The sequence below is a fragment of the Corvus hawaiiensis genome, chromosome 2 (assembly GCF_020740725.1).
Source record: "Corvus hawaiiensis isolate bCorHaw1 chromosome 2, bCorHaw1.pri.cur, whole genome shotgun sequence".
In the NCBI taxonomy this organism is placed as follows: Eukaryota; Metazoa; Chordata; class Aves; order Passeriformes; family Corvidae; genus Corvus; species Corvus hawaiiensis.
In genome coordinates this window covers 105,761,186-105,784,813 of record NC_063214.1, presented here as the reverse complement: position 1 = coordinate 105,784,813, position 23,628 = coordinate 105,761,186, and the positions used below count along the sequence as shown (strand labels likewise).

At 42.7% G+C, this 23,628-nt stretch overlaps 1 protein-coding gene across 1 annotated transcript; it reads left to right on the top strand.

Annotated features, from left to right (window-relative positions):
- The first annotated feature begins 347 nt into the window (after positions 1-347).
- Positions 348-16,626, top strand: ASB9 (ankyrin repeat and SOCS box containing 9). The gene is made up of 8 exons (XM_048286751.1): positions 348-845; positions 5,904-5,983; positions 7,133-7,240; positions 8,159-8,309; positions 8,875-9,009; positions 10,380-10,571; positions 13,704-13,868; positions 15,046-16,626. Exons 1-7 carry the CDS (start codon positions 752-754, stop codon positions 13,826-13,828), a joined length of 885 nt encoding a protein of 294 aa, XP_048142708.1. The 5' UTR covers positions 348-751; the 3' UTR covers positions 13,829-13,868; positions 15,046-16,626.
- The last annotated feature ends 7,002 nt before the right edge of the window (positions 16,627-23,628 follow it).

Sequence of the window (23,628 nt, the reverse complement as noted above, 5' to 3'; positions counted from 1 at the left end):
TTGTGACTCAGTGAAATCAGCTGAACAGGGTAAAGGGACACGAGTCTGCGCGGGCTGCAGTTTCCACTCCAGGCAGAGAGCACGGGCCCCGGAGGGAAGCGCAGCTCCGCAGGGATGCGGGGCAGCCTGTGCGGGACAGGCAGCGCTCAGAGCCGAGCAGCAGCACATCAGCTCTGCCGTTCAGCAGCACATCAGCTCTATCAGCTCTGCCGTTCTGTCCCCGCCGGGCTCGGCACATCAGCGCGGTGCCTTCGCACTGGGCGCAGCCAAGCTGCCTGCAAAGCCCTGGCTGGGGAGCGGAGCAGGGCTGTGCTAGCGGCTCTGCGGGTTCTCTCTGAGCATCCCCTGCAGGCAGAGTTTGCTCAACTAGTTGAACTGGCTCTTTCTGTCTTGTTTTTTTGGCAAACGAAGAATTTCCTTCCTGATAAAAACGAACGGCGGGCGCCCCGATTGGGCGTCGTGATGGAGAGGATGTGACATCAGGCACATCTCTCGCTTCGCTGGATCGCTGGCTGCCGACCAGGGCAGCCCGGGAGCTGTTTTGTTAAATCCCAACCCAGGTACTCGAGTTTCTGCTCAGAGAGCCGCCGGCACCACGTCCCGGGCTGCTGCAAGGGCTGCTCGACTCATGCGTGCAGAGTCTGCTCCAGAGATCAGTCCGGCCGCTGGGGGCTCACCGGGGACGATGGAATTTGAACTCTGGAAACCAACCACAGAGTGAAAAAACAGCAGTTGGGCAGCCAGGGCTGAGATGGATGATGAGAGAACAAATCAAAATGCCAGCAAATCGCAAGGAGCTGGAGGCCAGGCATCTGCAGCGTCTCCATCGAGCCCGCTGATGAGGGGTAAGTGACACTCCTGCCCCGCCGCAAGGCTCAGCTCTGCCGGAGGCACCGAAGGCTAAGGGCAGGCTCGGTGGCTGCTGCTCCCTGTGTCCTGCTTCCAGGACAGGTCCGCAGTCAGTCCCACAAAATGCCCCCATGCCTTTGTACTTCTGAGGGGATTTTAAAAACCTATTTCTGTTTGATACTGAAATTTTGGTTGTTTTTCTTGTGTATCATAGAAGATTGTTTGATTTTGTACTGCAGTATGTGCAAGCAGAAACAAATGCAGCACTTGGACTGCAGCACACTGCAAAATCAGTTGCAATGTGGCATGTTTGACTTAAATTAGTGCCAGCAGGAATCTCAGCACTGGCTTACCTCCTCTTTTTTTCTTTTTCTTTTTTTCTTTTTCTTTTTTTCTTTTTCTTTTTTCTTTTTCTTTTTTTCTTTTTCTTTTTTTCTTTTTCTTTTTTTCTTTTTCTTTTTTTCTTTTTCTTTTTTTCTTTTTCTTTTTTCTTTTTCTTTTTTTCTTTTTCTTTTTTTCTTTTTTTCTTTTTCTTTTTTTCTTTTTCTTTTTTTCTTTTTCTTTTTGCTTTTTCTTTTTTGCTTTTTCTTTTTTGCTTTTTCTTTTTTGCTTTTTCTTTTTTTCTTTTTCTTTTTTTCTTTTTCTTTTTTCTTTTTCTTTTTTTCTTTTTCTTTTTTTCTTTTTTTCTTTTTCTTTTTTTCTTTTTCTTTTTTTCTTTTTCTTTTTGCTTTTTCTTTTTTGCTTTTTCTTTTTTGCTTTTTCTTTTTTGCTTTTTCTTTTTTGCTTTTTCTTTTTTCTTTTTTTCTTTTTTGCTTTTTCTTTTTTGCTTTTTCTTTTTTGCTTTTTCTTTTTTGCTTTTTCTTTTTTGCTTTTTCTTTTTTGCTTTTTCTTTTTTGCTTTTTCTCTTTTGCTTTTGCTTTCTTTTCATTCCCTTCCTCCTTATTTTCCTTCTGCTTTTTCTCCTTTCTGTTGATTATTTTAATTGTTGCTTTTATTTTTTGTCTTCTCTTTCTTCTTCTTTTTCTTTTTTCCTTTTTTCCTTTATCTTTTATCATTTCCCCTTGTCTTGAGGATGAGCAGACCTAAGTAGTGTTGTTTGGGCTGAGCCACCAAACCTACTGGATTCTTCTGCAATGGCATTGTTGTGACCAATGCTGTTGTGGGCACATAACAGTGAAAAGCTACTCAGACAAATGGCCTCACTCTGGTCGTTGCTCTCTGTCTGGCCCAGAGCCACTGAAAATATGACATAGAAAAAAAAAAAAGTAATTTAACTTCACATCCTTAGCTGGATGTGCTCCATGTAGCTCTGTTTCTATGAAGTTACTCCTTCATCTAATGGTGAGTGCAGAGGGAACGAGGTAAATTCAGAAAATGCGACTTTACGCTGTCCTCACTCCTTTTCTGGGCTGTTCAGAATGTTTCCATCAATACCAAATAGAAAATTAAGACCACAAAACCACCATGCAAGGCTGATCAGTCTATATGCAGTGTAGCCTGCCTGTCCTCATGTGTGTCACATATGTACAGCCTGAGGCTGGGGTGAGAGGGAAGGCACAGAGATATTACTAACAGTAGGAATAGAACCAGTGCACACTGGAGATGAGGTCCAGCAAAATGGAGGGTGGAAGGAGAGAATCCCACATGGCACACTACTGGACACAGATCATTTGGTCCTTTTAAAATCAGAGTTCAGTCCATTCCTTTTGTGTCTGCCTGTTCCTTAGTGGAGTCAATAAACTCTGCTGGTAATTTCCAGCAGGAATGTATTTGGCTCAGGCTATGTATATCACAAACTTTAAGGGAGGCCTTTGCCTATGAAAAACACCATTTATAATACTGTTCTGTATAGAGCCTTAGGCATTTGTGTCTGCAAATATGAATGCAAGAGCATACCTTCACTGCAGGGACTTCAGAGCCCCTTTCAAGCTGCACTGTGCGTGAGAGGCATGGAAGGAAACCAGCCTAGGGACAGGCATGGAGGGTGCAATGCCCTCACGTGGTCAGAGGTTGGAAAAAGTTGCTTCAGCCATCACCACAAAAACCAGTGCTCTAGAAAGGTCCTGTGAAAGCTCTGTTGTGCACAGGGAGCAGCCAGAATTTGCGTGCATGCTTATTACTATAAGGCTCCCTCTGCATACACCACCCTGCCAGTCATGTGCCCAAGTGATGGCAAAGCAATCAAGTATAACCAGAGGTTTAATGTAACCCCTGGGCTGGCTGGAGTTTTCTGCAGTGGAAGGGGAGCTAGGTGACCCAATGCCACTGAAAGCCAGTGGGATTTGGATGTCTAGATGCTGAACAGCTGGGGTCTGACTCAGCCTCCTTGTGGACTAAGGTGTGGGTAAATTTCAAATTTGGACAAATGATCTTGTTTCTCTGTGAAAGAGCAGTTGTAGATATTTTTGACAATCAGGAATCCTTGTTGCAGCGGTGGTACATACAATGAACACAGCTGTGTCCCCCACATACACCAGCCGTGCTACTTCACACGCAGCTCTGGTGGGCAGTATTTTGAGCACGTTCGTGAAAGTCACTAGTTCAGGATTTTGAAAGCCCATGGTCAGCTGCAACTGGCATTTGCTTAGGCCCTAATAAAATATAAATACAGATCTTTTATATTCTGACGGTGTGCCTCCTGTGAAGTGTAAAAGAGGGCAGTGAGACATGGAAATCCACTGCACCTCCCTCTTCTTCCAAGAAAGAAACATGAGTTCCAGCCTGCAGCGGGCAGAAAATAGAAATATTGTCATTTGACAGCAGGTGATGCCCTGGGTCAAGAAACTGGGGAAATCTGCCTTCCCTTCCAGGGGGCTTGCCTCCCTGGCACTGCTTCAGGGCAGAGGTGTTTGCTGCAGATGGCGGTAGGGCAGGAGAGACATCAGCCTGGGGCTGTGCAGTTCATGGCAGCAGATCTGGAATTATGCCATTGTAGTTAGTCATCAGTCAGGCTTTTAATACCCCTCTTCCCAAGTCATCCAAGACTGGTGTGATGGACTCCACAGGACTCCACTTCCACCTAGGATGAAACACTCAGTTTCTCTCTGTTACAGAACTCCCAGCTAGATTACATGTTAGCACATACCTCTTTTATTTTTCACTGACATTTATCTTTGATGCTTATATGGCCAATCTTTTAATTCATTGTTAAGACTTGAAAAATAGCAAGCTAATGGCCAGTCCACAGAGGGCTGGTCTGTCTCTTTTTAGAGTTTCAGTAGAAACCTGTCTTTTCTCAAGCAAGGACTGAATGGATCAAATCCACACATGGATATGTCCCTCTTAGTAACCAGAATTCTGACATGATGATATCACAAGTTGGTAGATTGCACAAATGCCTGCCTATATTTGTGTAGTCAAAAAAAGTTCAAGTTGCAGCTCAAAAAACTTGTTCTTCAATCTAGATTTTTAGAATTTCTATAAATATACTTCCCTTATAACTCATGCAATTTAGGCAGTGGCATTAGTTTCTAAATGAGGAAAAGCTTTTTACATACCCTGGAAACACAACCACCAGTAACAGGCAGGATCAGCAAGAACAACAGCACAGTCAGAAAAGCATCAATTTGACACACATCACTTAGAGCAAAGCTATTTTAATCAGTTAATAGTACTGTGCTTTAATAATTGTAGCCCTAGTTTGACTGTCCTTATGAACCAGAATCACAGCTTCCAGAACTGGCTGTCCATTTGCTAAAGCCAAAGGATGTTTGTGAACTTAATGATTAACTGTGTAACTGTTGTGGGATGCAGCCATGGAACATAGAAGGAGGCATGCAGAGCTCAAATAATGCTAATAACAAAGAATACAAATTTCTTTAAAAGCTAATTCATAGACTCATAGCCTAGTTTGGATTGGAAGGGACCTCTAAAGGCTGTCTAGTCCAACACCCCTGCAATGAATAGGAAGACCTTCCGCTAGACTAGCTTGCTCAGAGCCCCATCCAACTTGACCTTGAATCTTTCCAGGAATGGGACATCTACCACCTCTCTAGGCAACCTGTTCCTTTATTTCACCATCTCATTTTTATATCTAGTTTAAATACACATTCTTCATATTTAAAACCTCTAGGATCATCAGCTTATATGTAAACATTATTTTAAAGAATTATAGTGGCTTATTAAGGTTTTTGCTGAAGGCAGACTTCTCGCTGTTAAGGATTCCATTCCAGGCACGTGCTCTGTTATAGTCCCTGAGAACCTCAGCAACTCAGCCAGCAACTTGGTCACTGGAGTTTTCTCAGTAGTTAGTGGAAGGAGAGTGGGACATCTCCAGAGAGCAGCAAAATGTCTTTCCACAAGAAGCTGTGTGAAGTGCCCCCTGTAAAGGCTTCCCTTCCGTCCCAGGGGGAACCTGGGACATTGACATAGAGCAGACACTATGTTTTGAATGCTGGGATGTAAATATCTCCCAGAGGGATTATTGCTGTCAGCTGGCTCTGAACCATAAAATCTGTAATACTGGAGATCTCCCTCTATTAATATTGCACGGTATATATGTGCTGTACCTCACTTTGTGGTTTCAGCAATGCAGAGAACACACCTATTACTTAAAACGCACCACTCATGCCAGACACTGAAAACTGAAAGACAAAATCAACAGGTAGCACAATTTGTCTCCTTGTACTTTGGTCCCTTCTCTTGCCAAGTGTTGTTGACTCTAGTCCAGCTCTGAGCAGGGGTAAATGACTGATTAGCCAAACGCTCTTCAAAACATATTCCTTTTGAGATAATTGCTAAAATGTAATAAGCTTTGTGAAAACAAAGGCACTGGAAATAATTCAAGGAGAGGGACAAGCTCAGCCAGAGCCAGGTGATGTTCTGCAAATCCCTTTCCTGTCTTCTGAAGGGGAGTGCAGCTGCACAGTGCAAACATGGGATGAGTTAAAAACACACCCACAGAGAAACCATCTTCTTGTCTGTCTCCCGCACAGCATCTGCTCCAAAGAAATCTTGGCAGCTCAAATAAAGTAGAAGAGAGGTCACACAGCTGAAGTAAAGTATGCTAGTGAAATAGAGTTTTTAGCCTTTTTCCTGTCTTTGTTTTCATACAGACTTTGTTTCAGACTGGTCTCCTTTACATGAAGCCTCTATCCATGGGCGTCTGCTTTCTCTGAAGAAACTCATTGAACAGGTACCTCTCCGCTGGGTTCATGTGGTCTCTTCAGGGTTTGTTCAGTGGATGAATGTGGCCCTTGCTTTACTGTGAAACTTCCAGGATGAGAAAATCGTGTTAACCAGGCCACAGTGAAATCTGCATGCAACAGGCTTTTTGTTTCTACAATCAGTTCCTTGCCCAGCACAAGCTTTGTACACTAATTTGATGATGTACTGAACTATCCTGGGTGATACTTCAACTCTGGTACAGGCAATGGGACCCTGATCACTGGGATCTCTGCATGGCTGCGGGCAGCTCCTCTGCAGCTCCTGTGCGTGCCTGTGAGCAGTTTTTGGTGACCAAGCTGAGGGCCAGCTCTGGACCCAGGCATGGGTCTGGCTGAGGCTTCAATTCAGTCACCCAGACATTTGTTTCTGAAGTGCCTGAGCGTATCCAAAGGCTGTGGTCCCACTCCAGAAGGTCAGGGATAGGTAGAAGTGATTTCTGAACCTCACTGCTCTGTTTCTTCAAAATCTTTGGGTTAGTTGTGAAGCTGGTGGAAAGGGAAGGGGCATTGGAGACTCTTCCAGCTTAGTCTTCTGGAGCACCAAGATTGCTAGAAACAAAAGATCTTGTAGAATCAAACCAATGTTTCCAACGCATTTCTTTCCATCAGTGGGTGCCTTGAGGCAAAGAGCAGAAAACACTTCAAGAGCATTTCAGGATTCAGCCCAGTCAAACAACCACAGACTCAGTGGGCGGGAAGTCAGAAGACTTAAGCGGTGATAGAAAAAGGCAGCAGTCACTACCCTGACAAGAACTCCAGTAGCAACTTTTCATCATTTTCTTTTATTACAGACTTTGCTATCCACCGTGTAGTAAAATCATGCTGAGGTCCTAACAGGATGTATTGTCCCACTGGACAATCCACTAAGTTTTCTGTGCTGGTTATCAGTGTGTAGAAGGCATGACCTCGGGTATGCTGTGCCAGTATCCACTCCGGCCAAAACATCACAGCCCCTTCATCCCCTTCATCTGCTTACTTTTTGAGCTGAATAGCTCTAGGCAGTTGAGGAAGGTCTGATTACATAAAGCTTTAAAGACAGAAGGGATTTTTTTTATTGTTGGTTTTTGTATGGTGGTTTTAGTAGTTGGTTGTAATGATATTTTCCATTATCTTATCAGGGGAGTGATGTCAATCTTGTTACAGCAGACCAGGTGTCTCCTCTCCATGAAGCCTGCCTAGGGGGTCATGCTGCCTGTGCCAGTGTCCTGTTAAAACATGGTGCTCAGGTGAGTATGTGATGGACAGACCACTGTCTCTAGTGTTAGTATGGTGTATTACCACACTTTAATGCTAAGTGATGTCATGGCAGAATGTCTCTGTGGTTTACACTCTGTACTTAGCTCTGCTTAAGGTACTTATGAAATGCACTTCCTAATAAAGCAATCCAAAAAGCACAGATAGGAGCAGCAGTTATTACTGTTCTTTAGATGAGGATGAGGTTTTACAAGAACATGGGGAAGTTCATCTTGCAAAGGATTTATAATCCTGCAGCAGTTAAGGGTGTGTTTTATTTTATGCATGCATGAATCTTATCAGTATTAATATGCAGAGTCTTAAGTAGAGGCATAGGAATGTTAGGATCAACTGACAATAAAATGGGAAGAAAATGGAAACAAGCTGCAAGTAAGATGGTGAAATGGTATCTCATGGCCACTGCTTTTCAAGCTAACATCAAAATTATAACAAATAAGAAAATTAATTCATACATATGTTACCTTACCATACATTACCTTTCAGTTTAAAATTAAAAAAAAAAAAAATTAAAATAAGGAAGGGCTGCACACTTTCAGCCAAAAATGGACTGTTTCACGAGCAGGCTAGGGGCAGGTGTGTTTCAGCTAAGATAACTGAAAAATGGGCATACATTTAGCTTGGTAACTCCTGAGAGACCCTGGAGTGGCACTGATCAATTTTATTTATTTTTTTTTTTTCAGTAAGAGAGACTTGCAGGCAATTTACAAAAAATGCTTTTTTAACGATCATTTTAATGAAAATTTGTAGTCTTCAGAAGCAGTGGGGAGTTCTGGCATGGAATTAAATTAAAAATTATTGAGAACCCTATTTTCTGCTGAGAAACTGGTTAATTGTCATTAATTCTGAAATAATGAGAAGACTAAAACAATTGCCTGATTATTTTCCACCAGGTGAATGGAGTGACTGTTGACTGGCACACACCATTGTTCAACACTTGTGTCAGTGGCAGTGTGGCTTGCTTGAATTTACTGCTGGAGCATGGAGCCAGCCTACAACCACCCTGTGACCTGGCATCCCCCATCCATGAAGCTGCTAAGAGAGGTAACCCCACAGGCATCAGCCCTCCTCCTTTCCATGTTGCTAGCAGCATGTTGAAGTGGAAGAGAGAGATAAAGAAGATAATTTTCTTGTCTTGGGTAGTGTAAGATGCCTTGCTAATTGGTCTCATCATGAGGGGCGCAGTTCTTCCCACCTCTATTGCTCATCAAGGGCAGGTCAGCTCAGCTATCAGATCCTCTGAGTTCACACGGTGACACCTGGAAGGGGATGCATTGTCCAAGTCAGCTGCCTACAATGTGGACATTTGAGGGAGAAATCTGGCTGATCTTCAAAAGGAGTGGAGAGAAACACTGAGTGATTCATCTCACCTTCAATAGACATCTGAAATGAGTCAGATAAAATGTGAGGGCTTTAGCCCGTGAGGCTTTAGCCTGTTTTGCTGAACGCGGCTTTGCTGGCTGGATCCACTGGAGTGGATGAAAGTTATTACACTACCATCACTTGACAAAACATTGAATCTTTGCCAGACTACACTGCTGCAACAGAGAATTTGCTGGAAAAAAAAGCCTGATTTCTGTGAGTTGACTCTTCCTTTATCCCTTTTAAGGTCATGTGCAATGTGTTGAACGCCTCGTATCCCATGGGGTAAATATAGATCACAACATCAAGCACCTGGGTACTCCTCTTTATGTAGCGTGTGAGAACCAGCAACTGAACTGTGCCAAGAAGCTGCTTGAGTCAGGTAAAAACAAAAATAAAGAACGGGGTACTTTCATTTCCTGCAACATCTATCTTTGGATTATCTTTGCATCAAAGATTTAGAGGAGCTCCTGCTTTGGAACCTGGAGATGTTTCACTCATAATAGCAGCCCTGGGTTAAATGTGGTAGCAGGGTGATCATGGTCTTCCTGACCCAGGAATTCAGCTTTATAGCTCCCAACAAAATGATGCGTGATCCTGGATTTCACATGGCTGATTGTGCCTGGAACAGACTATTCTTTCCAGTGTACATGCATATGATGCTGCAGTTATTTGAAGTGGACAGGAAGAAATTGAATTTTTTTATTTTACTCCCTCTTTACCCAAAACAATTGGCTCAGCCACTTATACATAGTATTTCTGCAAACACGTTTTACATTCCAATGAGTTCATAAAAAGTTCAAGACACTTCCAACACAGAAGAAGGTTCAGTACTATATGCTTTGCATCACACAAACCTAGCTGTAAGTCTAAACACTTGGATAATTACACAAAACTGTTTCTTCTTATCTACAACAGTACAGTTCTTCTAGCCAAATGGGCCATGTAGCCTAAAGTAGCCACATAACTGGTACAAAAATGATGGATCAACAAAGCTACTTTAGAAAAAACAAGCAAAACCCATATATATCACCTTTTAGGTAGGTCACTGTTTAGTACGATGACCTTTTTTGAGAAGTCAAATACAAATTAATCTAAACATTAAATGTTTGGCAACTATTTTCTTTTTTCTCCTAATATTTTTTTGCTGCCTCCTATATATGGGAATGTGTACTATAAAAACATTATAAATAGTTTTGAATTAGTTCTGAAGCTCACCTTTTTTAGGTTCCTTTAGGAGCCATTATTACAGAGTAATGAATGGGCGAACTCTGATCAGGGGTGTTTATGCCCTCTTCTACCAAGGGCCTCTAGAATTTTCCATCCTTGCATTTTTTCTCTAACAGATACTTTGTCATTTGGAAATCCCACCAGCTTAAGCCTCCAGTACAGAGCATGTTGAAATCCTGCATGTATTTTATGGGATGGGAGGCAAAGGTGGGCTATAGGTGGAACTATATCTTTGTCCTGCTTCAAAATATCCATGGACTGGGCTGTGGGTGAAGGACTTCCTCATGCACTGCTCCTCTGGGATCATTTTCTTAGTCACAACCCCACTGCTTCTCAACCAGTGAGAGCTGTACTTGTGCAAATTGTAGCACCAAGCCCCCGTGTAAAGGAGCCCACCTCTGGGTGCAGACTACAGCATTTGTGTGTTATTCAGAGAAATAGCAGCTAGTGCAGTGAATGAAAATAAGCTACTGTATAGTGATTGTTCTTTGTCATTATTCTTTGTCTTCTCTTATTGTTCAGGAGCAAATGTGAACAGCGGCAAGGGCCTGGACTCCCCTCTGCACATGGCTGCCAGGAATTGCAGTGTGGAGCTGGTGAAGCTGCTGATTGACTTTGGAGCGGACATTTGGGTGAAGAATGCTGAAAACAAGAGGCCAGTGGAGCTGGTCCTACCTGGCAGCCCAGCTGGCCAGCTGTTCCTGCAGAGAGAAGGTGCCCCTTAGGGCTTGTGTTAGGGAAACCCCACACAGACTATTGCACAAGGCTATGCTATTTCAGGTCGCTAGCACTAGAAAACTGGGAATAGCTCAGCTTGCCTCCACTCGCTGACATAGGGACATTGTTCAAGTGCCAGAATACAGTGGTGCACTAACTTTCTAATGGTAATAAAAATAACCCACCTTGAACCTCCAGATTTTGAATCTACTGCATTAGGAAGCAATCGTATGGAGCTTGCCATATGATGCAAAATAGAGTTTAGGGTGAATAAACAAGTGAAAGATTCCTTAGAAATTAATGGTAGCTTTTTTCATTACCTAAAACATTGAATTTAGTGAGAATCTGTCAGTTCCCTTGTGTCAGACAGCAGTAGGCCCAGGAGGGTTCTACAGAATGTGCTGACAAATGCAGGCAGCAAATCACCTCTGATGGGAATTGAGGCTAGGTGGTGAGGGTGAGGTTTGGGATCTCTGGTTATACAGTATGCCAATGGTCAGGTTTGTCTCAGCACAAATGCATAAATGTAGATTTGCAACCCTAAAAATTTGAATGCATGTAATACTAAAAAAAAGTATATTGAAGAACTTGTTTTTTTAATTCTTTGCCCTTTACTCTTATTCTTGGGCCAAGCTTTTACATAGATGCAAAAGTATCTTTAAAATGAAACACTAGATGATTTTTTTTTTTTGACATTAAGGAAAATTGTGCTGGAATAATATAAGGAATTATATATTTATATTCATTTATGCACTAGACTTTCTTTAAAGACCAACCTTACGTGCTGAATATTACAGCAGTGTCAAACCATAAGCTTAAACTCTAGGAAGTGCCTGTTTTGTACTTGTAAATTAAATAGTTCAAGGTAATTTTATTTTATTTTATTTTATTTTATTGATTATGAAATCTTTAATGAAGTATGGAGAGAAATGCTGCTTACTATTATTGAGGGAAGTTAGAATAAGATCTCTAGTGTCTACTCATCATGTTCTTTAGATTTTCTCATTCAGTCAGCAAGCTATACACATTACTAAATAATCTGGATTTTCATTGTTTTAAACAAATTGGTGATGGTGTCGTCCATGCCAGTTACATGTTGATGAGATTGTTGTCATAGAAAGGTAAAATTGGAATAACAAAGTGATGAATCAAGCCATGCTTGAAATAATAGCATGAAAGTAGCGTGGAAACAACTGTGCTGTGCATGTTATGCATGAGCAACATATATTTAGTTTCCCAGCCTAATCTGTGGCACACAGAGCAGTGATCTTTTTGAGTTCCAGCCCCTGCTGCATTCGATTTGTGACTCCCATGGCACTGCATGTGTCCTGTTTATTTGAGATAGAAAAACATTTCAGACACACCCTGTGGAACTGGCCTGAGAAACACTGCTCGGGCTGAGCTGACAGCATGGGCAGTGAGGAACTCCTCTAAGTGAAGTTCAGCAATCAAAATCAGAAACAATAAATGCCTGAAGGGTATTTTCCTGTGGAATAGTGTTTTTCTGATGTTCTCCAACGCGCCCTTCTCTGAGTGGGGTCATGCCTGCGGACGCTGATGTCTGGCTTCTTTGGCTGGCTGAACAATTGCAGTCCAGGAGAGTGGTGGAAGAGCTGCTCTGCCGCCCTGCTCCCATGCAAGGCTCCTCTCCCCCCACACCCCAGCTGCTGGAGCCCTGCAGCCCATGGCCAGGCAGGCTGCAGGAAGTGTGTTTGGAGAAGAGCTGGTGAGCGTGCTGACCCAGTTGCCCTTCCAGGACCAGTGCAGAGCAGGTGTAGTACCTGTGGTGGTTCCCTTCCTAGCAGCTCACCATGCTGCTGGACCACGCCATACCCCGCTTACATCTCAGGGACAGTCCTACATGTGGGTGGGAGAGTTAGTGAATGCTCCAAAAATGTACTGTGTTTTTGAACAGCGTTCTTGCATTTGCTAAATATTTTCCAGTGTAGTGTCACTGCTTGTGTTTTGATAAGCCTTCATGTTTTGGGTTTGGTTGTTTTTTCTTTTAATGGAAGCTTTTTTTAAATGAGATATTTGCAGGCAGAGCATTTATCTGTGGGATCAGAGTCAAGCACAAGCGCAGTGTGATACTGCAATAGTTTAACTAGCCCCATATGCCCTGTTTTGTACCCAAGAACAGGGTAACAACTCATAAACTGGCTCCTAGCAGAAGGGTACAGCCCTTTGCACGGCTCTTGCGATAGCAGAGCAGTTTTCAGCCTTGCAGAGCTGCTGGAGATGTGGTGTCCTTCCCCTGAGGGAAGTCTCAAAAGCTGATCAAAGCCGCCACCTCACCTCATTTTTGTTGTGGCCTCCCTTCCTTCCCTCTGCTCTGCAGGAGAGGGGGCACTTAAACTGTTCCCTACCATCTCACTCACCTCCCTGTCTCTTTCTGCAGAGTCTCTTCTTATGTCCTCCCCACTGCCTCCATCCAAACACCTCATCAGTGCCCATCCTCTTACCTGCCCTCCCACAGCCTCAGCCACCTTACACACTCATCACCTCTGTGCAATCAATGCTCTGGAGGGTTGAACACTGACAGGTGCCACAGGTAAAACTTCACATAGGATCTTCCTCTTCCTGAAAAGGATAAGTGACCCAAACCAGTGTATAATGCTATTATACTTAGATTTTTTATAAAGTGACAAAGATTCTTCAACAGGGCTCCCATCTATCAACATGGGACTGGTTAACGTGGAAGGTTTAAATAAAGAACTGTATAGTGTTTCTTTTGCTTTGTGTTCATCACTGTTATGAAACATGCCTCAAGGAAGCAATGAACTGAAAATTTTGATCTCACTGGGGGACTGAGAGGAGGGAAGGGCTTTTAAAGTAGCATCAATCATCTCTTCTCAGACAGTGCAAACATTTGTGCAGCTTAGAAGGGAAAGACTGTTGCTGCTGATGCCAGCTGAGTAATGACAGAGTGACTAGGCATGGACTGGACTGCAGGTGGGCAGGTGTCCTTTGGGGGATGCAGGTTTGACTTTTCACTGCTGAGAGTGAAAAGCTGGTGAGAAGTGGGTTGCAGGAGGTGGAGGGAGCAGTGATGCACAGCTGCTATTTCAGGTTTATAGTTTTGGCATTATAAAGCCATGTGTGTAACCTCTTCCCTGGATCTTTCTCCAGGGCCACTGTCCTTGATGCAGTTGTGCCGCCTGTGCATCAGGAGGTGCTTTGGATACAAGCAGCATCAAAAAATAACTGGACTTCTCCTCCCAGACGAGCTGAAACATTTCCTACTCCACATTTGATCCTTTTAATGTTCAAAATGGTGCCTTTAATAACAGCAAGGTTTGTTGACTCTTTTTTCATCACTAGTGTTGCCAATGTTTGCAATGATAATTTATGGTGATTTTTGGTCTCTAGTAAAGTTCGGGTCTAGGAATTACAGAACTGACCAACTTACTCAGTCCTCACTGCCATCATCCCCACCAAATCCATTTGGAAAGAAACAATCCTGCATGGTTGCATGGTGAAGCTTGGAAATGTGATGTGAGAGCCCCCTTGAAAGCAGAGAAAATTAGCATAACATTTTAAAATAGATCTCTTGATTCTCTGGCATAGTTTCAGAGGTCTTGTGGTTGACAACCCCTTCCAAAGAAAACACATATCCCAGCCCAGCACTAACAGCATTTCATGTAAACATTAGGCACACCAGGGTGAGCTACAGAGAGCTTTCTCTGTAAGCAGTGCTCACGCGCCTGTCATCTGTGAGGGGTGAGGGCTGTGCCCACGCCACCACGGGTCAGGGGAGGGAACTCAACTGAACCCACTTGGCAAGTAAGGCAGAAGTTATTTATTTTCTAAGGGTATCACACTGCAGATAGATAAGCACCAACCATCATCTGCATTTAGGCCAGCATCTGAAACAAGCGTTTCTGCCATGACAGCAAGTAGGTCACTGCTGATGTCAGCTCCCTACAGTGCAATAAGAGTGGGGCAAAAGTTTTTAATTATCCATTAAAATCAACTACTCCTGATACTTTGAGACATAGAGGAGCTACACTTCAGAACTACACATCTTCTCCTTGTAGCATGTTATTTTTTAAGGACACAGGCTAACAGGATATCAGTAGCAGGCATTGAGTGCTCCCCATTTCTGCACTAAAATTAGGTGATATTTCCTAAGCATTTTTCAATGTGCATCAGAAAAACAAGTTTCTACACCCTTTCTCCACCCAAGAAAAAATTAAGAGTGAGATAATATTTTTTTCTTAGGGAGTTGCTACCTCATTCATAGCATTTTCCATGGAAGTGGAAATAATAACACCTCTAATGTGTGATCATGAAACTAACAATGAAATCAAAGTCCATTCCAAATTTGAAAATTAGTGGACAATTTCTGCCCCCTGCTCCGTTGCTGAGCAGTTAGTGTATGACGTATGTGGTTCTTATTCCACTGAGCTCATAAGAACAAATATTTCCTCCAGCTAAACTTTAACACTGGGCATTTTTCTTTCCCTTTCAGAAACGGGTCCTGCTGCCCCAAGCCAAAGTGCAGTTGTGACCACTTGGGTGTTCTCCATGGAACATCAGATGCTTGATCTGTGTAGGAGCAAGGGTGCTGAGACTCCAGCTCTTCTTCCCATCACCCTGTTTCTTCTTGAGTTCTAAACCAAAGTGCATCTGCATCACCTGGGAGCAGCAGCATGCCCAGCTCACTGAGGGGCTGCCATGTCACCCCTGAGCTGAAGGGGCAGCCATGCACGTCCGTGCTTCTGAAGATCCTTTTCCACTTTGCTGTGGAGACTCCGTAAGAGTGGGCTGGGAGTGCAAATACTGATGTCATCACTAACACCCGCAGTGAGAGATACAGTCCTCATCTCAGAAGTGGAGAGACTGGCAGCCTTTGAATATATGAAAGCTTATTTTGGTGTTCACCACTGTGCCAGTGTGCGCAGTGCCAGCCTTCCTTGTGCATGTGGGAAGTTAAAGAGGAGAGATAAAATGCTACCTGTATGCTATTTGATGTAATTCACAATTAAAATCCTTGTCTGCACAACATATGGCTGGCTGTAAGTATCCAGTGTAGTGGCTGGATTCCTTTGTGCTGACCAAATACAGGACAGTTCTGTTTGGGTTGTGGGACACTAAATTATACCCTAATGGGACAAAATGACAAATGTGGTTAGGTCTGTAACTCCTCTGGTGATAGAGACACATGGGAATGTGTCACTTTTCTGACCCAATCCACCACACATATTTGAGCCATGTAAAAATTAACTGGCTGGTTTAAGGTGGCCTTCTATAATGTTTCCCTCCTGCCCAGGAAGAAAAGTAGACATCTGTTTTCACAGAGGTTGAATAAAAGCAGGTATCTGGGATGGGAAAGGTATATCCTCTAAAATCAGTGTCTTGGTTAAGCTGAATCTGCACTGAACAGGCAAGTAATGGACAATGAACCTAGTGGTTAACTTCTGGAGATTAAAGTGTGAAGAATCCCTGCTTTGGTGACACAGTGGAAAGCTGGAGATCCATCTTATTATATTCTAGATGATGAAGAAACATTTTTGTACATACTAATTTTACTTTTGCCTTTAGGCATCTTATTTTGTAACTTCAGGCAATGGATTTAGAGGAGTAATGCTAAAACCAGGAGGAAGTTGCTCTGAGAACCAGGTGAGGGTATTGCTTCCAGCTTGCTTTTCTTATGAAAATTTCATGGTATGACTCTGTTTACTTGAATTCCTCTGCCCAAGTGTAATTAGGATGAATTCTGTAAGCTCAGCTTGTATCATCTCACTGTGTTTACTTATTTATTTTCATAAAAATTGTGATCAACACTAGTGAATTACAGCTTTATGCATCAACACTTATTCAGTTTTAAACTGTAAAAGTTGTACAAGGTGCAAACTGAATAAGCTCATTATAGGTGAGGTTTGGATTTTTTTCTATATTTGAAACCATTCAAAATGTAATACAGGACTTAAATGATTGTCAGGAATATATTTTATCAGATTCTTTCCTATTTTTATGTTAACAGTTTAATGGTAGTTAAGCCATGGTTTTGTAGGATATTTTCTCAGAAATAAATAGTTTATACTCTTTTGCTTGTTAGTTTTTAATTTATTTTTTTAAATGATAGCCCTAATTTTGTGGATTGACTGATACTATGGAGTTTTGAATTCTAGTTGCTTGCAATCCCACCTGCAGGCAGGCAGTGAACAAAATAGTTTCTTCAAATATAACTATAGTAAAGATGAGACTAAAATGCCAATGCTGTGCAAATATTGCCTTTTGTTGATGTTTTAATGTAGAGCTGGACTCTTGAAATTCCTTCTTTCCTCACTTGAGGGTTAGTGAAAAGGAGATCGAGATTCCACAGAGTAGGAAAAGATGTAAATTAAGATGATCACTGTCTTCAGCTTGGTTTTGATTTTTTTTAAACTGATTTGCATAAGTTTGTTTCTCCTCCCAACTCAGCAAAAGGCACATGCAATGCTCTGGTGCAATTGTGTGTTCCTACACAGCAGGAACCCTTTACTGGAGGTGAGAGAGTGGTGGTCCCTGTGTGGTCAGAAGTCCAGCAGGTGTCTGTCAGTGCCCTTGGGTACGCTGTCGGGCTGGGGAGGTGTGGAAGGACAGCCATTCCCTCTCCATTGGATGCAGCTCTGGGAGTCCCTGCCCACAAAGACCAGCTTAAAGGGCGAGGGCAGTGCCAGCAAATTGCTTTACAAGATGTTTCTGCTGGATACAGAACTGCTTATGGAAACTGTGGAACTAAGCCAACACCTCAACAAAACAAAACAATGGATTTAAGGGAGAAAATGATCTTTAGTGTTACTGGAATATGTCTGATGCAATAAATCTTTGCAGTTTCTAGGTGGGATCAGCCACATCCCAGGACACAGTTCTTCTTTTTGCAGTAGTGTGCAAAGGTCCATAGCTGTCCTGTCCCTTTCTTGTTGTTTTATATTTTCTCTTAACTGGAAACCACAGACATGCAAATCTAGTAAATGTAACGCACAGCTTAGGGGCGTATGCACAGAATGTCCTCTTGCCTGTCTGCTGACATGAATTCTCTTCAAGATGACTAAGAAGGAAATAAATTTTACTTTAGTAATTTAACAAAATGGGACAGACTGGCTGCAAAACAGCAGGTTAGTGGTGAAAAAGAGAGTACTTCTATGCCTAATATGGGATATGCTCAATTCCCATCAGACGCATGTTCTTGAGTATCATGGGTCTGAGACTTGATGCTCCTGCATCCACTTTTTCTTGCTTAACACATGCACTGTATTTGCCAAAATGGAGACTGCCTTGCTCAGCAGTTCCAGCCTGAATCCTGCAGGCTTTGGGTAAAATTTCCCAGGAGTTATTTCTATGCACATTGAGCAATTATTTGTCATTCCTTGACACATTGCTCTGCTCACTGCTCCAAGGGATACTCACTTTCATGCACCAGGCAACATTTGATGCAAAACTGCTCTCTAGGATGCCTAGGGGAGTCCACTTCTCTTTAAAATGACAGCAGTGAACTATTTCTGGGAAGAGAAATATTTCAAATTCTTATATCCTCATTCAACACAGTAACCCTTACTCAAGCCCTACCTCAGTGCTGGAGAATACCTGACTCATGTCACCATGCAACAAGGTCTTGTCTCTTTTCTATGCCAGGTGAAGCCTTGACTTTCTAAACTACTTCCCTTTCCACTTTTAAAGGTCTTGAAACTCATTAATCATCACTGATTCAAGTGACACAGCACTAGATTCATGGCTTTAGTGACTGTGAAGTAAAATTGAGTTTGTAATCTGTCAGCTGTCTCACTTCACAAATTAAACAGTGGAGTCTCTGCCGAGTCTACGGCTTTTGAAATCCCTGGAGCTTTTCTTTCTGTGGTTTGAAAAATGCAGCAGTAGCAGCTAAAGCAGCTCTTTGTCTCATGAAAGCACTGACTCTGAATCACAGAAGTTCATACAGACCTTGGAAAGATGTTATGAATAGGACAAGTATAGGCTTGTCTCTTTGTCATCGAGACCGCATTTTTATTACCTTATTTTGAGGAAAGGGAATTGCAGGATTTTTCTCTGATTATATAATTGTGCCAAAACAGGAACAGTTGGTTTTGGGAATTTCTGCATGGGGCAAAGCTCCCAGCAGCTGCTTTGCTCTCCCCAGGCCTCTCTTGAAGGAGCATCACCCCTGTGCTTGATTCAGCTTTTTCACCCTCCAGCCAAGCATAGTGACTGAGACTGACAGACTCTCTGTCCCTTACAACTGTATATACATTATTTTTCCTACAAGTCGGTAGGCAGAACCTCTGCTTTTCCAAGGCTCTTCAATGAGGACTATGGACATCCCTTTCTGAAATAACTCCGTCCACACCCATCGGTTCAGAATAGTTGACCAGTGTATTTCTGCTCCTCAGATAATCAGAGTGGTGAGCACAAGGTGCGAGCATTTCCTGACTTCCCTGGGATTATTTCTATTCACTTGTCTCATAGAAAAGATGGAGCACTGCTCAGGTTCTGAAAGTACCAGCTCAGTCCCTTTGTTTGCTGACCACTAGAAGGGGGCAATTTTGTCTGCAGCTCCCAGTCATTTCTTCAGTCAGCGAAACAACTGTAAACAAAACCTTTCCCTCATAGAGCAAAAGTTGAGAAGTAGCTTTTTCTCTCTTTCAAGCTATAACTGCTTTTATTATTTCTCAGACTAGAAAACAAACAAACACAACCCCAAACAGTTCAATCCATGGCAAGGAAATTGCTTATTTTTCGTGCAGGAACAGAAGGAAACACATGAAAAATATTGTCTACCAGTTGGGCTACTGGGATATATTTGTTAGAGGTGATGGAAGCAAGTACAGATTCCCTCCTAGAATGAAATAAATTCATTCTCTACCTTTGCTATCCCTGGTGCTTTGGGATAGATCCTTCTTGTTTTTGGTGAATCTAAGCCTTCCTCTCACCCAATTTATCTAGCAAGACTGTATGACTTCAGTTCACTAATATTTTCTCACTGATTGTGCCTCAGTACCTAAGGACATAAGACCAGATGTTTGGATTAGGGCATCCCTGGGGCAGGGACTGGAGCCATTGGTGACTGAAATGGGGTCATGGGACAGGGGCAGGGGGAGCCCCAGGGGGCTGCCTTGGGGCAGTAAGTGCTGGTGGTGCCAAGCAAATTCTCAGCATCCATACCATCCATGAGCATGGCAAGAAATCCATTAATCCATTTTAATCCACCACATAATTTTTTGTATGCCTGATCCCCTCCCTCTTTGTCCTACAAGAGTTTCCAATTTTACCTAAGAAAACAAACAACTGTTTCTTAATCTCTCCACATTACTCCCTAGATAGTCCTCTCACCTCTGCCTCTGAGCCTCTCTTTCTCCCAGACCAGGCTCCCAGCCTCTTTAGCAACTCCATGGACAGAGATGTGGGTGACCAAAATACTGTGATTCTGTCTGTCTGTAAAACATGTATCCCCCATAAAAAAAAAAAAAAAAAAAAAAAAAAATCCAGACCCCAGAGCTACCTAATGTTTCCTGGCTTCTTTCCCTGAATGCCCTTCACCGTTTTTGAGATACTTGTCTGTTCTTGGCTCATGTATACAGACATCTGAGTCCAAAAGAAATACCTGATGCAAACACCCTCAGCTCAGTTCCTGGAGGGGTTTTGCATATGCTCTCCACTTTCAGTTACCTCATTCCATAACAATTACTGTAGTTGTTTTGAATGCTTATCCTGGATAAAAGGGGGACTGCTACGTGCAAAGCTCCAACAAAGGACACAGCACAGAGAGGTCCTCTTTTCCTGAGATATGAAAAGGGGGTTGTGCCTGATCCCTGTGCACAGTCTGGACTTTTTGTCTGTTATTCCGTGTGCCTGGACAGCTGAGCAGAGCAGTGGACAGGCATGGCATTTCTTTCCCGTTAAGCATGACAACGAAAAAGCCCCCAAACCCTATGAACCAGGACTGAAAGACAGAACATTGAGAGACGTGGGACAGGAGTAACTGGACACATTTCTGGCTCGAAGACTGAGATCGGGATCTGCTGCCTCACCCCTGCCACAGCAGCTCCCTCCCCAGCGCCGGCTGCTGCTGCCCCAGGCACAGGAGCCCTCCCGGGGGAGAAGGCAAGGGGCAGAAAAGGGTCTGCCATGGGGACTGCCGGCCCCGCCGCCTCTGCTCACTCCTGCGGACAGTGCAGGTTTAGCCAGCAGATGGCATCGCTGGCACACGGCTCTGCAGGAAAGTTGTGCGAGAGGAATAATCAGTGGAAACCTCGAGCTAGAAAAGACATGGTGCTGGGAGTGAATGCAGCCTCATGCTCACAAGGACCAGGGAATCTCCCATCATCGCCATTTCCATCTGAGAGTGATGGAAACTTTTCTTTTTTGCTGTCCTACTTACTGCCCAACCTTTCTACATCGGTTGTCTGAAAGTGGCAGGATGCATACAATGCTCAGGGTTTGTCTTAACTGATAGATTAACTGTACTTAATGCTTGTCTTCCTCTTTTTTTGTGAAATCTAAAGTTTTTAGCATTCATACATACTGTGAAGAAACCACTGGAGAAGTCTGAAAAGAATGAACATAAGCGCTCTCAGTCCCTGGTTGTCAGTGATCTGTAATTAGAGGTATCCTGCAGCACTCCCGGTCTTTGAAGGGTCTGCTTAGGTTTTTACACAGCAGCTTGCTTAATGTATTTTTCTTCTAACCTCCATTAGCACTCCACAGAAAAAAGATCAGTTCCAGAAAATGGAACATCCGTACCTACTGAAATTACATATAATTAACCAATTAGACACAGAAACCTGTCTCGGTTTTCAGGAGTGCTTACGGGCATATAATGCCTTTCAAAACCCCTTCTCTCTTCTAGGAAAATAATTACTGTTGCTGGCTTCCTAATTTCACAGGCTGGCTGTTATAACTTTCTAGACAGCAGTTCTAAGCAAGAGTCCTTCCCATAATTTATTTTGGGTGAGAGTGATCCTTGGAGTCTTCTCCTAAAAATCATGTAGCACAGAACTTTACAAAGCCATTTGGTGTCACAGCCAGGGCTTGTCACGTCTGTGCCCCATGCTGTGCAGTGACTCTGATTTCAGGGAAGTGTCTTATTTCCATGTCCTCTCTAAAATATTTTGTTTATTCTGCTTCCCACAGTCTACAGCCCAGGAGATGTATGCATTGCATATGATGATCTAATTCAGCTCCATGTCGTAGAAATGAATGCCTTCACACACTGACTGCATATGGGCTAGGCATCTTAAGTGTAATATATGCTGTGAGTTATCAATGCAGACTTTCACACATCCTTCCAGATAAGGTAATTTAGTAAGATATCCAAATGACTGCATGGAGATGTGCATTTGCCTTTGCACAAATGGAGGCAGCTACTTTGACAGTCCTCTCATTTCTTTGAATCTTCTACAGGAGCTGCCTAGAAAATTGCAAGTATCAGCGAGTAAAACATTAGGGGGTAGGGATAGCATCACAAACTTGATGTGTTTGTGCTACCTCTGTTCAGCAAATTGCAACTAGTGGGTGTAAATATAGAGGGTGCACAGCTCCTTCACCCATCTCTTCTGTCTCCACAAAAGCCATGAAGAAAGGAGACTGGCACTCTGCTTTGCTCTCTACCACCTGTATACCTCTGGAGTGTCTCTGTGAGAGGGGAATGATGCAAGCACTGGAGAGCTACTGGTTCATTTAATGCAGGTCCCATCTCAAACTGATGCATATTTTAATGCAAAACTCCAGCTATGGTCATCTTGAGACTGATGTTTCTTCAGGAGAGCTGTATTTTGTGTGCTGGTTGGTAACACAGTGCATGAGGTGTGGAAAGCTCACTTCATTTCACACATCAGCCTTTGAAGATACTTTGGCTGACAGTAAAAACATAGTGACTTAACTACCATTTTTGTCTTTACAGACTTCTGTTAAAGTGCAGATATTCAAATATAACCAGAGGGAAAAAAAGAAGATTTCTTGGTGGAGTTTAGTACAAATTGCTTCTGTTCTCATCTCTGATAATTTTAAGCAATTTTGTCTCCAAGATCCCACTGTTCCTTCCACTAATGCACTTATAGACTCATATCTGTGGAAGCACCTTGCCTCCTGGCTTCTTTTCCTGGCTCATTACTTGTATTTATTGCTGCATTTCTCTGAAGCAATTTCATTAAATTCTGCTTTATGGTTATCACAAAAATCTGCTGTTAGTATACAGTGCCCTTTCATGTTCACAGGAAGTACAAGTTCATTCTGTCTCCTGAATTTTATTAATCTCTTTCAATCATTTAAAAATAAAAATAAAATAAACAACAGCCAAAACCCAAACCAGTTAAGTTACTGCAGGATTTTGCCTCTTTCCATTAACAGCAAAATAAAGCTGATTTCCTGCAGCCTTGTGCTTTGAGCTATAAAGCTTTGGTGTGGATTACTTTTTTGAGAGCTATTATGATTGTCCACAGGCAGAACAAGTTCAGTAAAAATACCAGCTTCTGAATCTCCAAAGAAACATTCATTGGGGAAAAACTTGGAGCTCTTTGTTTGCAGAATTTTGTAGTTACCTAAGAGGCATTTATGTAACCTTCATCTCATGAGTGACAGTTATCATTAATATTTTTAAAGTGCCACAATTATGAGGCATGAATGTGAAAATTGTTGAGGGAATTTGAAAACTATTTTGAAAGCAAAAGGTAGAGTAAAAAAACCCAGCAACCTAAAAAAACCCAAAAAAAGTCCTACACAAAGCTGAGAATTATTCATTGGCTCAAAGGTACTTTTACATCCACATCCAGGGCAAAAAAAAAACCAAAATAGACACCTGTAATTTTTGATAGCTGTTCTTGATGCTTCAAAGGACACTGTCACAAAACTTCCCTTTACAACCAGATCCTCAAAGCTTCAGATGCCAGAGTACAGAAATTTTGTTTGGGCCAGAGTGTGAGGGAGAGGCCCTATGGTCTCATGGGTGGCCATCCCTTAGTCTAGTGGCATGTACACTACCTTATCTTGTTGCATTTTCAAACATATCTCTTTAATTAGTTTCAGAGAAGTCCCCACATTCCTCCTACTCCATGGTGCAAGGTGTACAAGGGTACCC